The following is a 17,168-nucleotide window of genomic DNA, read 5'->3' on the forward strand; positions in this document are numbered from 1 at the left end:
ATTCTTAGATAGACATTCATCAACCCATTTGTGTTCAGCTCCATTTGTACCCTCAGTTCCAGAAATATCTGAGAATAGCTCCTGAGACCTTTGAGGTGTAAAATGGATTGCTTTTCTGCTTTTTTCATTGCTGGCTTGGAATTCAGCTTCTTTCAAGTCTACTTAGTTACTAGTCTTCCTTCTGCTTTCAGCTTCCAGATTTTATTTCTATCACCTTCTCTCCTATTCTTGTCCTAATGGCTTCATGGCTTTAAAAATAAGCTCTTTACTAGCTTTTAGTGGAATTTCAAGAGGGAATGGAAGTAAATGCATGTGTTTAATGTGCCATCTTGAACTGGAATTCCCATTGACTATATTCAAGGCCCAACTCAAATGTTGCCTCCTCTAGAAAGTCTTCCCCATACTTCTTCAAGATGAAATTAAGCCATTCGGTCGTGGAACAGTATTTATTGAGTGTTTTTTATAGGCATGGCATTTTGTAGCTAAAGCAAGAAAAGACACCATTTCTTGCCTTCGGAGTTCACAGTCTAGTAGATAAGACAAAGATACAAGCACTTAAAATTCAGAGCAGGAAATGCCAGGGGACATAAATGCTGCACAGAGAGCTGTGGGTACCCAGAGGACTACAACCTAACCAGGGGAGTAAGGAAACGCTTCCTAGAATGAAGGACAGGAGCTGAGACTTGAAAGTCAAGTGAGTCTTAGCCAGACAAAGCAATGGAGAGTCATTCTAACCAGAGGAAATAGCCTGCGTCTCCAACTCAGTCGTGCCTTTCCAGAACACAAATCTGACCATGTCACTCTACAGTGAAGACTCTTCCTGGAAGTACTCTGTGGGTTCCAGCACCTGTGCCACAGTGGCTAGTCTGTTTCTCCCCTAACCTGGACTGTGAGCTCCCTGAGGGTAGCAGGTCCCACCCAGTTCATTTATGGTGCTTAGACTAGGATTGGGTAGGTCGGCTTCAGTGCTATGATTCTCTGGCCTTTATTTTCTTTGGTGTCTTTGCTGGTCTCAGGGTTTGGGGGCTGGGTTTTATCACATTGGTGAGAAATGAATCTGAGCAGCAGATCTTATAGTCCTGTGACAGTGGGATTCCCTGACTGTGACAGCACAACTGCTCAGAATAGAAGAAAGCACAGCTTTCTTGCCAGAAAAGGAAACACTCATTTCACACCAATCTCTCTGGCAAGGGGATAAACAGCGCAGAAAAGATGCAGCATCAGAGGCCACTCCAACCCAATTCTCTTCCCAGGGGAATTCAGGTTCCCCGTTCCTCCCTTAACAAGCATACATCAGATGCTCTGACCAGCCCTAAGGTCACAAGTACAGCTCACTCACAGGCTCAATCTAAATCAAGTCTGGGCACAAAAACCCAGAGATCTGAGTCTCAGCTCCCTGGTTTGAGACTGAGATTCCTAGACTATTGTTACCCTCCCCCGCCCCCCTACCCTCCCTCTAGAAGTAGAAAAACTGAGGCCAAAGAGAGTCAGGGCTCTGCTCAAAATCACAAAAGGATTTAGGAGCAGAGCCAGGACTTGAACCCATGCCTTCTCTCTCCCTGCCTAAAGCTTTTTCTCAAACTGTTCTGTGGGGGTGGGTTGCCATAGCAGCAGTTCTGTGGGTGGGAGGATTAAGAATGGGAGGTTGCCATTGTTTTCCCTTCCCACAGATCCCAGAGTCTGTCTGGTTCACTCAACTTTTGAGTAGGGGAGGGAAGTGGCCAAGAAACAGGGATGACCTTGGCCTCAAGGGCAGGCCTGCCCACTCCCTGCAGGAAAGCTGGGTGAGGGGCAGTTGAAGGACACTACTTACAGGGCTCAGGCTAGTTCTGCCACAAGTGGCTCCAGGGGAACCGCCCCAATGCCCCACCCCTTGTCCTCCCCAGAGCAGAGTGCACAAAGAGACCAAAGGCACCTTTGCAGAGGAGGGAGAAAGGAATGGAGTAGGGCACTTAGGGAACCTCTCCCTGAGCAGGACCAGAAAGCTCCCTCCCTTGTGTCTTTCATAGGTAGCCCTGGGCCCCAGGCCAGGCTGGGTCCGGAATGCAGAAAGATCCAAACAAAAATGAAACGTATCCTTTCAAGTTTACCAATAGGTAATCTCCACCAGGGCTTCCCAGGTGGTGCCAGTGATAAAGAATCCACCTGGCAATGCAGGAGACTGAGGAGTCCTGGGTTCGATCCCTGGGTCAGAAAGATCTCCTGGAGGAGGGCATGGCAACCCACTCCAGTATTCTTGCCTGGAGAATCCCATGGACAGAGGAGGCTGGCAGGCTACAGTCCATGGGGTCACAAAGAGTCGGACAGGACTGAGGTAACTTAGCACACACGCAATCTCCACCAAAGACAGGAAAGAGTTAAAGCTAGAGAGAGCAGCCATGGCTCCTCCCCGTGTGAGCTCAGGCAAGCCCCTCAGCACCTGCAAGCCTGTTTCCTCTGTGAGACAGGATAACTGCTTTTCTCCCTCCAGTGACATAAAAGACATTTAATGCATCTGGCACAAAGCAAGTCTCAATACTGAAAATGTAAAGTGCAGGCAAATCATCTGAATTCACAAAACTTGGCTATACTTTTTACTTTTTGTCTGACTTTGGGCAGCTACTTAGCCTCTCTGTGCCTCAGTTTCTTCATCTATAAAATATCCCTTGCCTAGTAAGTTTCCGTGAGAACTAGGAGACTATCTTGTAAAATGTTCAGCATGATTCCTGGCACATGCACTTGGTGAAAGTTAGTTTCCAAAGCAAGACATTCTAAGTTAGCTCTTTCTCTGCCCTCAGCTAAAGTTTGTACAGTGAGGCAAAGCCAGACCCCTCCCTTAGGTGGGCACAGTTACAGCCCTACTGGGGAGAATCTGGCAATAGCTTCCAGTCTTCAAGGCCAAATGCACACATGGCATTCAAATCCTTCCCCCAGGGAGCCTTCCCTGACTGCTTTGCCCAGAAAACTCTCCTCCCATCCTTTCAGGAAGCCCCAAGACCTCCCTCCCAACATCTCCCTACACACACACACACACACACACACACACAGCACAGAACTGGGCACAGTGGGGCTCCAGGAAGACCTATTAGCTGACACACTCACTGTGGACTCCTGGTTCTAGGCCAGAAAGTAGCTGGCAATTCCTCAGTTCCCTAGAATTGGTTGCAAAGTGGTGGCAGGTGTAGATCACCCCCTTCACCAGAACCAGGGCCCTAGGGAGCCTGGGAGGCCCCAGCTGCCCTTTTGGCTCTGAATCTAGAGCAGCAGCAACAGGGAAGGGGCTGGGTGCTGGTTTCCTCCTCTTCTCCCCAAGGAAGTGCAGGAGAGATGCAAATCTCCAGTGTACTTGGGGGCTGGCAGGAAGGAGATGGGGTCTGAGGAGGTGAGGCCAACATGCTGGTGCTGCTCCTCCGTGTCTGCTAAGCTCCTAGGAACTTTCAAATATTGTCCGTAGGTGTGGGGGATGCTGGGGAAAGAGGATGTTTTTAGTGGCCCTAGTCCAGGCAGTTTTCACGCAAATCTCTACTGTGCAGAGTGTTGGGGTGGATACCGGAGCCACAGAGGAACAAACCCCGGGCCCAATTTGGAGGAGGAGAAAAAAACTGTTGCCCTGTAATGGTGGCTAGGGGGAAAGGAGGAGCTCGATTTGTCCCGTCCTAGGTTCTCAAGGCTTCCCAACCCTCACCTCTCCCCTCCCAATTATTTGGCAAAAAAAAAAAAAAGCTTACCAAATCCTGCACCTCCCACCCGGAGGGAGTGAGTACTCCACTCACCCTTGGTGGGGAAGGCAATTAATGGACCCCAAGGATTAAAGACTGATCTGGTAGGAATCCTGAGGAGTTGGGCAGGTGGTTTTAACTCTCTCCTCCCCAGCCCAACTCTGGGTACGCGAGTCCATCCTTTCCGGCCCCACGCTGGGGACTCGACCCCACCCCCCCCACCCCCCCGGCCCGTGCAGCCCACACTCACCAGCTCCATCCTCAGCGCCATGATCTTGTCCCCCAGGCTGTGGCCCGTGCTAGGCGCCTCCGAGAGCAGCACAGCCTCAGAGGTTCCCGGCTCCCACTCGCCTCGCAGCCCGCGGAGCAGCCCTTCAGGGGTCTTCCTGCCCACCTTGCCCTCCACGTCTCGCAGGTCAGGCGTCTGGGACTCCGCAGTCCCCTCCATGCGGGCCTAAGCCTGAACGGGGTTGGGCAACCGGACGCCGGGATCCCGCTCCCGGGGGAGGGGGGGTCCTCCTTTTTCGGCTGCTAGTGCCGGGCGGAACCGGTGGGTCCCCGCCCGCACTCTGTCGCGGAGGGAGGAGGGCGCCGTAACACTCAGAAAAGCGGCGCAGAGCTCGGTATGTGTGTGCGTGAGTGTGGATCTTCGGGTGCTGCGCATACACCTCTGGCTCCGGAATGGGTGAGGCTGGGTGATGCTGAGTATGCACCTGAAGGAAACTCAGCGCCTTCTCCCGACTGTGGCGCTGAGTCCAGCCAGGCACTCAGCAGGCGCCCAATGAATGTTTGCTGAAGGACGGTTAAGCACCCTCAGTTAGGGAAGTGGGATTTTAAGGAGGAGTGCTAACAGAGCTACAGAGGGTTTTGGAAGCCTTCTTGGAGTATATTCTTTACCGTCTGAGCCACCAGGGAAGCCCCTGGAGTAGAGGAGCTGGGTCTAAAACAGTGGTTGGAATTTAGCCACTGATACACACACACACACACACACACACACACACACACACACACACACACCCAGTGTAGCCACTAAATTTAGACTAAAGGAGAGGAAGTCAAGTTCTTCTGGGCAGTGAGGAGAAACCAATATTGAAGCTAATGCTTCTTATACTTGACTGTACATATATGGATTATCTGGGAATCTTGTTAAAATGCAGGTTATGATTCTGTAAATCTAGGGTACGGCCAGAGATTCTGCATTTCTAACAAGCTCCCTGCTGATGGCCATGCGGCTGGTCCAGGGACCACATTTTGAGTAACAGGGTTATAAAAGATGGTTCTAAAATGCTTGGATTTTATTCTATGGGCAATGAGGATCCATAAAAAAACTTTTTATGCTCTGGCTTAATTTTGGTTTTTAATCCAAGTAATTCTAGTCCATGGCATCAGGAAGGTTTATTATGAAAAGATAGTTACCCTGACCTATCCTTTCCCACATCTAGTTCCACTTCCCAGAGGCAACCACTTTTAGCTATTTTTTCCTGGTGTTTATATTCATAGCTCCACAATAGGCTTTTATCACCATCTCCTGATTTTAAACATTGTCTACTGACTTCCTGTTATAATACATAAGATTTACTGCACATTCTATACTTCCCTCCTTCCATTGGCCCTATTTCTATCATTATTTTTCAGCTTGTTACCTTTGTAAATTTAAGTAACATACTTTTCTTTAGTATGCCTTGATCCATGAAAGGGTTTTAAATCAGAGACAGACAAAATAGATTTGCCTTTTTGAAAAAAATACTCTGGATTTTGCAAGGAGAATTAAAGGGGTGAATATCTGAAGTCAAGGAGACAATGTAGAAGGCAAGAAACTAAAATGTCCTGGACAGGGGCTGGTTGTGAAGTTGGAAAAGAATTAGACCTGAATGGAGGAGGAATCTTTAGAAGGTATGATGGACAAGACTTGATAACTAGTAACATTCGTTTATCTATACTGTCATTCAATAAGTATTTGTTCAGAAACCAAATGATTTCAAAAAATATTATGGAGAATCTCCTATGTTCTAGCCATGGTATGTGGTACAAAGAATATAATGGTGAGCAAACAGATCTGGCCTGATAGCTAGAGAGACACAGGGAATTGAGGGTGACTCCCAGCTGTTTGACCTGATGCTATGCACCAAGGAAGGGAACCCAAGAAGACTGGGATTGAAGAGAGATAGTTCTTGCAGGAGTCATGTTGGACTGGAGGGGCCTATGAGAACATTCACACAGTAGTTGAACACGGGTCTGCCTGGAGCTCAGGAGAAAGTCTGCAGGAATGAGTTTAGAAATCTTGATGGTCAGAGAGCTCATGAGAGTGGATGAGATCTTCTATGAAGAGTGAGTTTGAGGAGAGAAGAGGGTGGGGAGAGGAACCCCAAGGGACACCTTTTTAAAATATGTTGGGATTTATTCTGTTCTAACACATACTTGGGCTTCCCTGGTAGCTCAGACGGTAAAGCGTCTGCCTACCATGTGGGAGACCCAGGTTTGATTCCTGGGTTGGGAAAATCCCCTGGAGAAGGAAATGGCAACCCACTCCAGTAATCTTGCCTGGAAAATCCCATGGACTGAGGAGCCTGGTAGGCTACAGTCCATGGGGTCACAAAGAGTCGGACATGACTGAGCGACTTCACTTCACTTCAACACATACTTACTTATTAGAAGTCACTCAGTCACTACTTAGAAGTAGTTGAGATTGCCTCAACTACTAAGACAAGCCCTGTTAACATTTTGAGGATACCATCTCAGCATTTTAAGAAGCAGATGGAATATGGAGAGCTCAAAAAAATCTAATCTACTGGCTTCCTCTGTGTCCTTTTAATCCACTGTCCACAGGACAGTATATTTTCTCCTGAATTGGATTATATTGCTCCTGCCTAAAACCGTGCCATGGCCACCCACTCATTTCAAATAAGCAGCACCATCCCCTAGAAACTTTTTAGAAATGCAGTATTCTGCTTTGCCCTCCAGACTCCTAAATAAAAAACTCTAAGAATGGGGCACAGCAATCTGTTTTAATAACCCCTCCAAGTGATTCTAATTCAAGCTGAAGTTTGAGAACCACTGTGTTAAGCTAAATGCTTCACACCTGCTGAACTTTATTAAGCTATTATCAGTATAGTGAGGGGTTAAGAGGAATCTGGAACCAGACTGCCTGGGTTTGAATTCTAGCTCTACCAACTTCGTGATATTGAGCTTCATTTTCTTTGTCTCTATGATTGGGATAGTAATAGTTCCTACCTCTTGGAGTTGTTGTGGAATTAGATGAGTTAATATAGTGCGGTGCTTACTTAGAACAGTGACTGCCATGCAGTATGCATCGTGTAAGGGCATCCTCATTTCACAGAGAAGGAAACCTATGCTGAGACGTGAAATGACCTGCCCAAGGTCTAGGAGAGTGGTATAACCAGGTTTTAATTCCCCGTAGTCTTCAATGGCCTCACATACACTAGACCTAGGTGCAGCCTCGCCCAAGCAAAAAGAGGTGGGTGTCTATGTTCCAGGCCTGTCGCCCTTCTGACTCTGGCGCGCAACGCGGTCTAGTCCAAGGCTCCAGGACTCCGACTCGAATCGGGTTTGCCATCACGCGGTACTGGGGGCCGGGAAGTGGCTCCCCGCAGCCGCCCACCCGGCCAGCCGGCTGCAAAGCAGCCGAGGGACCGAACACTAGCAGGACTCGCGGGCAGCAGACACTGGCCGCCGCCCTAAGCGCCGCCCGCCGCCCTCTCACCCCGCGGCGGCTGCGGCGGCGGAAGCGGGGAGGCGGGCCGGCCGGGCCGGGGCGGGGCCGCGAGCGGCATGGAGGAGGCGGAGGCCGCGGTGCTCCGGGCCGAGCTGTGCGGGCCCGAGTGGGGCTCGAACGGGGCCAGGGCTCCTTGAGATGTGAGTGTCTCTGGACGGGGGTCCAGGAGGGGTGGCGTGGCCCGGGCGGATCCCCCGACTGCTCGGGCAGCCCCGAGCCCCGGGAGGAAGAAAGCAAGGCCAGATCGGAGGGGGCGAGGGCCGAAGCGGATAGAGAATGGTGATGTTGGGAGTTCGCTGCCCTTTGCTCACCCGAGCATTAGGAAGGTCTGGGGCTTTGTTCTTTTAGGGACTGATGAGCCTGAGAGCCGATTATTTGGCTTCCACCCCCGGGACCGTGAGCAGTCCTGTCAGTTTCTCCAGCCACAGGGGAGTTTGCAGGTGTTCTGACCCCTTCGAAGGTTTCCTTTCCAGAGTAGTTGAGCTACTTTCTCTGGGTCACAGAACATGGATGTCTGCAGGGAATAATTACTGGGAGGTCCTCCCTCATCTCCCGGAGAAAACATCAGACTCTGGGAAGAACACCTTACCCCATGTGACCCTCTGGTCTCCTCAGATTGCTGCAGGCATGGGTTGGCCAGGACAGTGGTGACCCCCCCATACGACATGGACGACTGGAAGCCCAGCCCCCTCATCAAGCCCTTTGGGGCGCGAAAAAAGCGGAGCTGGTATCTTACCTGGAAGTATAAACTGACCAACCAGCGGGCCCTGCGGAGGTTCTGTCAGGTATAGAGGTGTCCCCAAACTCCCAGGGGCTCCCTCTCAGCTTTGCCCCCAGCCTAGACTATGGGCCCGGGACCTACCTTGGCTGGCCCCACCCCAGAAAGAGGCAGCAGCTTCCTAGAGGGGAAACCTCTTTGTCTCCTGTCCCTACCAGGTAGTGGTTCAGGCCCAGAGTTCTGGAATCAGAACCCAAGTACAACCTCCTAGGCTTCTGACAAAGCTGAAGTTGGATCAGGAAGGCTTTGCCCAGGGTACACACCTGTCAGACAGGCAGGGCTAGGACCCAGGTCTTCCAATTCCCCGTGTGGTTCTCTGGGACTGGCTCCATCTCTAGGAACTAATTGTGGAGGGGACCAAGGAACTCAAGGCCTCCAATGGAAGAATACAGGAGTTCTGGGTAGGGAGCGCCCTGATGGAAGGGGTGGGCCTCTGAAGGAGGTGGTTATGAAACTGGACCCTGGTCTGGGGGAGTAGAACTGGTCATACAGAGAGAGGACAGGCAAACCCAGGTTCTCTCCATGTCATTACTTCAGCCAGAGCCCTCACTTCAGGAAGACCCTCAGTGATCTGGAGGGGGTACACCTCTTTATCATCCCCACCCATCCCCTCAGACAGGAGCCGTGCTTTTCCTACTGGTGACCGTCATTGTCAACATCAAGTTGATCCTGGACACACGACGAGCTATCAGCGAGGCCAGTGAAGACCTGGAGCCAGAACAAGACTATGGTAGGGCCAGACTGAGGCTGGGATTGGCGGTGGAGGGAGGTCCCCTGGGATCCTAAGACTGAAATGGCAGGCAGATCCCAGATTTTGCTGGAGGGACCATCTCTAAGACCTGTCACACCCCAACAGATGAGGCCCTGGGCCGATTGGAGCCTCCACGGCGCAGAGGCAGTGGTCCCCGACGTGTCCTGGATGTGGAGGTATACTCAAGCCGCAGCAAAGTGTATGTGGCAGTGGACGGCACCACGGTGAGTGGGCTGGTGCCTGGTGTAAAGTATATGAAATATATCATATGTAGCGGGTATTACGGAGAAGGCAATGGCACCCCACTCCAATACTTTTGCCTGGAAAATCCCATGGACGGAGGAGCCTGGTAGGCTGCAGTCCATGGGGTCGCTACAGTCGGACACGACTGAGCGACTTCACTTTCACTTTTCACTTTCATGCATTGGAGAAGGAAATGGCAACCCACTCCAGTCTTCTTGCCTGGAGAATCCCAGGGACGGGGAAGCCTGGCAGGCTGCCGTCTATGGGGTCGCACAGAGTCGGACACGACTGAAGCGACTTAGCAGCAGCAGCAGCAGCAGCGGGTATTATCAAAAGTGATAATTAATATTAGTAGGCAGTTACTTTATTGATTTATTTATTTTGTAACTACTTCCTGCTGCCTTCTTTGATCTTGGCCTTGGTCTGGACACTGGGAATCCAGAGGTAACCAGACCTGGCCTCTACTTTGAGGGGTTCAGTCAGATAAACTGTGATAGCTCCAGCATGAGGCAGAGATAGTCAAGGGCTCTAAAAGTCATGACAGCGGGAGTAGAAAGATGGGATCTCTTTTCATGGGAGAACTATGGAGACTTCCTGAAGAGCTGGGCTTCAAGCTGGGTCTGAAGAGAACTATGTGACCAGAGGCAGAGGAAGGAGGGGAGGTTTTGTTTCACGCAGCGGTTTCTGTAAGTGCCCGTAAGACAGAGAGACCTCAGATGCCAGAATGAAGAGTTTGTCCTTGTCTACACTACTCTGCAGGTGCTGGAGGATGAGGCCCAGGAGCAGGGCCGGGGCATCCACGTCATCGTCCTCAACCAGGCCACGGTGAGGTTCTCAGGGTAGGGGACCTAGAGGGCCGTAGCTAAGCCCTCCTTGCTGGTGACACTAACTCACAGGAGCTGTGTCTCCTGCCAGGGCCATGTGATGGCAAAGCGAGTGTTTGACACCTATTCACCTCATGAGGATGAGGCCATGGTGCTGTTCCTCAACATGGTGGCACCTGGCCGAGTGCTCATCTGCACCGTCAAGGTCAGTGACTCGGCCTTGGCCCCATTCCCAGTGCCCCTAATTCAACTCTGCTTGTGGCCCTGGGTTCGTGCCCCTAATATGGCAGAGTGGCAAAAGCCTCTGGAGGAAGGTGACCAGGTTCCAATCCCAGACTTGTCAGTGGAGAGCACAACAGAGTCCCTCCCCTTATGGAGTTTATACCCACAGGGCAAGATCAACAGAAAGCAGCCAGATAAATCTATAATGTCAGGAAACGAAAACTTATATGAAGAAGAAAATTAAGCAAGGGAGACAGGGTGATGGAGTGTGTTTTAGAAAGGGAAGGCCTCTATAAGGAAATGACCTGTGCACAGAAAGCTGGAAGTAGTGAGAAGTGAGCCCTGTGAATATCTGGAGAAAGAGCATTCTAGATGGAAAGGCAAGCACAAAGACCCCTAATTGGAAAGGTGCTTGGCATGCTTGCGGAACAAGGCTGCCAGTGGAGATGGAGCAGGATGGGGGAGGGCAGGGAGGTGGCAGGGGACAGAGGTGGGTACCGTGTGGGACCATGGTAACGACTGCTTAGCCTGGTGACCTTGGGTGAGTCTCAGAATCTAAGCCTTCAGTTTTCTGGGATGTGATAATTCAGTGAGCTGATTTAAGTAAAGATTTTACATGGTGCTTGACCTGTGGTTAGTATTCCCTGAGGCCAGGTCTCCTGGAGCTGTGCCAGTCAGGTTGATCACCTTCTCTGGTCTCCTAGGACGAGGGCTCCTTCCACCTCAAGGACACCGCCAAGGCTCTGCTGAGGAGCCTAGGCAGCCAGGCTGGCCCTGCCCTGGGCTGGAGAGACACCTGGGCCTTCGTGGGACGAAAAGGAGGTGCCAGCACCATAGGCATCCACCCTGTAGTATTCAGGGCCTGGGAGGAGCAGAACTCCAGGAGATGGGGTGGGATAGGGGTCCGAGCAGAGTTGGTGCTGGTGGGCTGGATAAAGCTGGGCCAGGAGATGGGAAGAAGATCCAGCACTAGAGCCTGGATCTAGGGCCCCCATTGCCCCTCATTTCTGCCCCCTGCCAGGTCCTGTGCTCGGGGAGAAACATTCTAAGTCACCTGCCCTCTCCTCCTGGGGGGATCCAGTTCTGCTGAAGACAGATGTGCCGCTGAGCTCAGCTGAAGGTGGGGTCAGTGGGGGCTGGGCTCCAGGGCAGTGTCTGGGCTGGGGGTGGGCATCTGGGTTCTCTTTACAGGCCTGCATTCTCAACTGCGTGTCTGGTGTTCTCCAAACCACACTGGCCTCATTCTCCCATCCTGTTGACCTCATCTTTCCCCCCACCTCAGAGGCAGAGTGCCACTGGGCAGACACAGAGCTGAACCGTCGCCGCCGCCGCTTCTGCAGCAAAGTTGAGGGCTATGGGAGCGTGTGCAGCTGCAAGGACCCCACACCCATCGAGTTCAGCCCTGACCCAGTGAGTGGGGCTTTAGGCAGTGAGTCCCGGACTCTTCCCCAGCTAGGCAAGAGGCCCCAGGAAAGGTCCCGGTTGGGCTTTTCCTGCCCCAGCCTGGAGGGAACCAGGAGCTGATTTATACTGGACTCTGAAAGATGGGGGATCCCGGTTGGGGGGAAGGAGCAGACCATGTGAGCAAAGGCCTGGAGATGGAGTTGAGCTGAGTGTGTGGAGGGGCCAAGACAGGGAAGCCCTCTGCCTTTTCCCTTGAGTCCCCCTCTCCCTCAAGACTCTTCCCCAGGTGGGGAATCCCAGTCTGAAGAGAAAACAAGGCAAGAGCTGAACACTCTTTCTCCCTCAGCTCCCAGACAACAAGGTCCTCAATGTGCCTGTGGCTGTCATTGCAGGGAACCGGCCCAATTACCTGTACAGGTGAGCCCGGGAGTGGCTGAATCTAGCACCGAACAGGAGGTTGCTAGTGGTGGGAACCCCAGGCTCATGTATCTGCAGGAAGAATGCTTGAGGTGGGTGGAAAGGCAACAGATTATGGGTCCATTCACTTATGTGGGTGAACATGGGGAGTTGGGGCCCATCTGTAAGTATAGAGGAGTCCTGATTTTGGGGGGACAAAGAGGTCTAATCCATCCCTGGGCTCCCCAGGATGCTGCGCTCTCTACTCTCAGCCCAGGGGGTGTCTCCCCAGATGATAACAGTTTTCATCGATGGCTACTATGAGGTGAGTGGGGCTTGGGGGCTTTGGGCAGAGCAGAGTGCAGGGTTGCAGGTACTGAGTAGCAATGATCACAGAGGCCTGGCAGGGGAGACAGCCCAGGCAAGGGCTGTGAAACATGCAGGGCTTGACGAGACAGAACCTGCAGAGGTGGGCAGGGGGTGGAGTTGAGGTGGGGGGCTCACATGATGGCCGTGCCCCTTAGGAGCCGATGGATGTGGTGGCGCTGTTTGGTCTGAGGGGCATCCAGCACACTCCCATCAGCATCAAGAACGCCCGTGTGTCTCAGGTACCACCTGGGCAAGGATGGAAGGGGTGGACATCTGGCCCCACTGTCCACCCCAAAGCTCACGTGCCCTCTTCCTACTCCCCACCCAGCACTACAAGGCCAGCCTCACTGCCACTTTCAACCTGTTTCCGGTGAGTAGTAAGGACAAAACTCTTGGACCTAGATGGGGAAAGTGAGCATAAGTCTGGTCTTACCATATAGCAAGCTCTTCCTCTCCCTGGGCCTCATCCTCCTGATATGAAAAATGGGGGCAGTGTGGCCTGAGAAGTGGATGGAGGTGGGAGAGACATGGGATGAGAAAGCTCCCTAGGGCTCATGTTGTCCCCCACCCGCTTTAGGAAGCCAAGTTTGCTGTGGTTCTGGAAGAGGACCTGGACATTGCTGTGGATTTTTTCAGGTGAGAGGGAGCCTCCTCCATGCAGCTCCAAGCTGCATGGGGCCTCTTTGCTTGACTGGGTCTCCAGGGAAGAAGCCCCCAACTCCAGTGGGGGCTCTTAGAAAGCTTTCTGGAGGAACCAGTCTCCAAAGTGGGGGGGAATGCCTGAGCAAAGGTAGGCTGGCCGTGTTGGGGCAGCAGGAGAGAGCAGAAAGGATGAATGGAAACGGAAGGGATGAATGGGGTTTGAGGGGAAGGTGGAAGGAGGCATGACTCCTGAGTCCCATCTCCAGCTCTTCCAGCATCACTGTGTGACTGGGTTTGTCCTTGCCCCTCTCTGAACCCCTGGACCCTGCCTCTCAGTTTCCTGAGCCAATCCATCCACCTGCTGGAGGAGGACGACAGCTTGTACTGTATCTCTGCCTGGAATGACCAGGTAGGCTGAGCGGCCAGGGGTCAGCTGAGGGATGGGCAGAGGCCCCAAGCTAAGACCTCCTCTCGTGGCCGCCTGTCCACAGGGCTATGAGCACACGGCAGAGGACCCAGCACTGCTATACCGTGTGGAGACCATGCCTGGGCTGGGCTGGGTGCTCAGGAAGTCCTTGTACAAGGAGGAGCTTGAACCCAAGTGGCCCACACCAGAAAAGGTGCCCTGGCAGGGGAGGGTGGGTAGGCTTGGAATCCCCTGCCAGCTCGAACCTCTAAACTCCCATTGTCTTCCACACTGCCAGCTCTGGGACTGGGACATGTGGATGCGGATGCCGGAACAACGCCGAGGCCGAGAATGCATTATCCCTGACGTGTCCCGATCCTACCACTTCGGCATCGTTGGCCTCAACATGAATGGCTACTTCCATGTGAGTGGGAGGCACGGGTGTTGGGGCGGGGAGTACAGTGTGGTAGATGGGGCAAGAACATGGGCTCAGCTCTGCCACTCACTAGCCAGTTAGCCTTGGGAAATTGTTAGTAACTGCCTTTTGCATTAGTTTCTTTATTTGAGAAAGGATAAAAATACCACCTACCTCATAGGGTTGTGAAGCTTAAAGAAGTTAGTATGCGTAATATGCTTTGGACTGTAAACATTATATAAGGGTCAGCTGGTATTATTTTTATTATTGCTATTCTTAGCACTAGACTGTGGGTGTGGGGAGGGTATTTCTGCTGCCACGCACTCGTCCAGCCCTGCAAATTGTGCTCTCTCCTATCCTTATAAGTGCTGAGGCTGAAGCCTCAGCCTGAAGTGAACAGGGAGGGCCCCAGTCCCCACCCCTTCATGGCTGTGTCCAAAAGGCCACTCCCCAGTTATAGCCAGGGAGACCTTGAGAAAACCCAGTGTGAAGGAATGGACAGCTTCCACTTTGGGACCTCTTAGAAGCCAAGAGGGCCTTCAGAGGCTGGTTACTATAAGACCCCCACTCATCTCTGAGAGGAACAGGGAGTGACCTCATTTCCCTCACCCTCAGCTCCTTAGTCATAAAGTTCCCTCCCTCCCAGTCCAACCTGTCGCTCTGCAGGCCTCATTCCCAGCTTCTGTGGCCTTAGAACAGCAGGCCCAGGGAGAACCGCTGGAGATAAGGACTAGCTCAGGGGCCAGTAGCATGAGATGCCAGTGTGAACTGTCTGGCAATGGTGGAACCAGATTAAAGCTCGTAGCATACTACCGAGAGGATGGGGAAGACGAGGAAATTAGAGAGGCTTTTATAGGTCTAGGACTTCATCTGTGGGTCTTGTGGATGTGTGGTGGGTCTGCAGCAGGTGTAGGCCAGCCAAGATAAGGCCCTGCTTCTTACCTTCACATCCATTCCAGGAGGCCTACTTCAAGAAGCACAAGTTCAACACGGTTCCAGGTGTCCAGCTCAGGAACGTGGACAGGTAGAGGCTGCGGACAGCAAAGGGGAGGTCTAGGAGCCTCGATGACCAGTACTTGACAGGCCCTTTCCACCCTGGGGCTTGTGTATTTACCCCAGCCCTGTTGCCCCCGACCCACATGTGGTCCCTTAAGGGGCTACCCCTCCCCTGCACTGATTTCTCCCCCCCGACTCAGTTCTTCCTCTCCTTCAGTCTGAAGAAGGATGCTTATGAAGTGGAAGTTCACAGGCTGCTCAGGTATGGCTGAGGGCAGTGAGGGATGTGTCAGGGAGTGAGGAGATGTCACATACTGGGAGTCTTGGCCCCAGAGTTTGGAGTCCAGTGCAAAATGAAAACCAGGGTCCCTTGTTCAAAAATTATTAAGAAGTTCAAGATAGCCACAGTAGAGCATTAAAAGCAAGGGCCTGTGTGACACAGTCACGAGGTGGGCCTTGTCTTGGCCTTTCTCCCCCGCCCCCTGCTGCAGCGAAGCAGAGGTTCTGGACCACAGCAAGAACCCTTGTGAAGACTCTTTCCTGCCAGACACAGAGGGCCACACCTACGTGGCCTTTATCCGGATGGAGAAGGACGATGACTTCACCACCTGGACTCAGCTTGCCAAGGTGCTCCAATACCACACCTCCCCCAGGAATACCCCTCCCCAAGATACAGGGAGCCTTTCTGGACTCCTCTACTTCAGAACCTTCTCTTCATATTCTCAGAGCCTCTCTTCTAGCCCCTGTCACAAATTCATAGTCTTGAAGATGCTGTCTCTTGCAAATTGAGAAGGCTGCTGAGGAGGGTGGCGCTGCGGGCCCTCACCACAGCTCTCTGACCTATGCCTTTGTCGGCCCCCCTCCCCCACCCCCAGTGCCTCCGAATCTGGGACCTGGATGTGCGTGGCAACCACCGGGGCCTGTGGAGACTGTTTCGGAAGAAGAACCACTTCCTGGTGGTGGGGGTCCCAGCCTCCCCGTACTCGTGAGTGACCCTATCCTGTCCTGGGAAATGGAAGACTGATGGGATTAGGGGATGTAGCTAGTGACCGCTTCTCTGTCCACATTCCTATTCTCTTCTCAGGATGAAGAAGCCACCATCAATCACCCCAATTTTCTTGGAGTCACCCCCAAAGGAGGAGGGAGGCCCAGGAGCTGCAGAACAGACATGAGACCTCCTCCAGGAACCTGCAGGGCTGGGTACTGTGTACCCCCAGGCAGGCTAGCCCTTTACCCAATCCTGTAGGATTTTGTAGACACTGGCAGGGGCTGGGTCTGGTTTGTTTTTAACATGAGACTTAATTACTAACTCCCAGGGGAGGGTTCCTCTGCTCCAACACCCCTGTTCCTGAGTTGGAGGTCTATTTATTTACTTCCTTGTCGGGAAAGGGCAGGAGAGTACCTGGGAATCACTGGGATCCCTGGGCAGCCCATCCTGCCCTTTGCATACTCCCTCCTCCCAGGCCTGACTCAGAATCTAACATATTTATTGACTGTCCTGAGGACCTTGGAAACAGCTGAAGCCTGGAGGGCCTTGATTCTTTTTTTTTTTTTTTTTCTTGGACTGGGGTGCTGCCCTGAGGGTGGGGCAGGCTCTTACTCAGGAAACTGCTGTGCCCAACCCATGGACAGGCCCACCTGGGGCCCACCTGCTGATGCAGACTCACTCAGAGACCCTCAGACACTGAACCAGGCCTCTTCTCAGCCTCCTCTTTGTCCAGATTTCCAAAGCTGGATAAGGTGGTCATTGATTAAAAAAGGAGAAAAGCTCTGGGGATGTGTCTCGTGACTGTGTGTGTATGAGAGAGAGACACACACACACACACGGATGGGTGGGAGAGAGAATGGTGATGATAGATGGTGAGTTTTCTTTACTATCCTCCACAGGGTTATTTTCCACTTGGGCTTCCCTGTGGCTCAGCTGGTAAAGAATCCACCTCCAAAGTGGGAGACTTGGGTTCGATCCCTGGGTTGGGATGATCCCCTGGAGAAGGGAAAAGCTACCTACTCCAGTATTCTGGCCTGGAGAATTCCAGGGACTGTATAGTCCACGGGGTCACAAAGAGTCAGACACATCTGAGCGACTTTCACTAGTGCCTTTTGGCCACCAGGGGATGCCCGAGTCTCAAACTCCAAGATTTTTACTTAAGGTCCACCCTAGAACAACTGAGCCTGACCTTTGCCCGCTACTTGGGCCTGAACTCAGAGCAGCCACCCCACGCCCCGTTCCCACTGTTCAATTAACCATCCTACTGTTTCCTGCCAAGTTCATCTGGGCCAGAGGACCTGTC

General features: G+C 52.5%; 2 protein-coding genes across 3 annotated transcripts in view; one reads left to right on the plus strand and one right to left on the minus strand.

Moving 5' to 3' along the window:
- LURAP1 (leucine rich adaptor protein 1) overlaps positions 1-4,615 on the minus strand; it is a 17,358-nt gene extending 12,743 nt beyond the window's left edge. The window contains exon 1 of the mRNA XM_019957547.2: positions 3,949-4,615. Within this exon, the coding sequence (XP_019813106.2) occupies positions 3,949-4,146 (198 nt within the window). The 5' untranslated portion in view covers positions 4,147-4,615. The remainder of the gene's footprint in view (positions 1-3,948) is intronic.
- Positions 3,990-16,652, plus strand: POMGNT1 (protein O-linked mannose N-acetylglucosaminyltransferase 1 (beta 1,2-)). Of its 2 annotated transcripts, none has more exons than XM_070786612.1 (22): positions 3,990-4,113; positions 8,047-8,216; positions 8,825-8,939; positions 9,066-9,184; positions 9,963-10,028; positions 10,119-10,232; positions 10,954-11,071; positions 11,271-11,369; positions 11,532-11,659; positions 12,000-12,070; positions 12,299-12,374; positions 12,574-12,657; positions 12,747-12,788; positions 12,996-13,054; positions 13,397-13,469; positions 13,552-13,680; positions 13,765-13,890; positions 14,841-14,905; positions 15,095-15,139; positions 15,369-15,504; positions 15,753-15,862; positions 15,962-16,652. In XM_070786612.1, exons 2-22 carry the CDS (start codon positions 8,097-8,099, stop codon positions 16,047-16,049), a joined length of 1,983 nt encoding a protein of 660 aa, XP_070642713.1. In that variant the 5' UTR covers positions 3,990-4,113; positions 8,047-8,096; the 3' UTR covers positions 16,050-16,652. The 2 variants fall into 2 exon arrangements, with proteins under 2 accessions (XP_070642713.1, XP_019813107.2); XM_019957548.2 differs by lacking the exon at positions 3,990-4,113 and adding an exon at positions 7,451-7,571.
- The last annotated feature ends 516 nt before the right edge of the window (positions 16,653-17,168 follow it).

The sequence above is a fragment of the Bos indicus genome, chromosome 3 (genome assembly GCF_029378745.1).
Source record: "Bos indicus isolate NIAB-ARS_2022 breed Sahiwal x Tharparkar chromosome 3, NIAB-ARS_B.indTharparkar_mat_pri_1.0, whole genome shotgun sequence".
In the NCBI taxonomy this organism is placed as follows: Eukaryota; Metazoa; Chordata; class Mammalia; order Artiodactyla; family Bovidae; genus Bos; species Bos indicus.

Bases quoted from the DNA above. Each gene is read 5' to 3' on its own strand.
- POMGNT1 (XM_070786612.1), top strand. From the start codon at position 8,097: ATGGACGACTGGAAGCCCAGCCCCCTCATCAAGCCCTTTGGGGCGCGA. The intron at 11,370-11,531 runs GTGGGGTCAGTG...CCCCCACCTCAG, and splicing joins GCCGCTGAGCTCAGCTGAAG to AGGCAGAGTGCCACTGGGCA. The intron at 13,055-13,396 runs GTGAGAGGGAGC...CCTGCCTCTCAG, and splicing joins ATTGCTGTGGATTTTTTCAG to TTTCCTGAGCCAATCCATCC.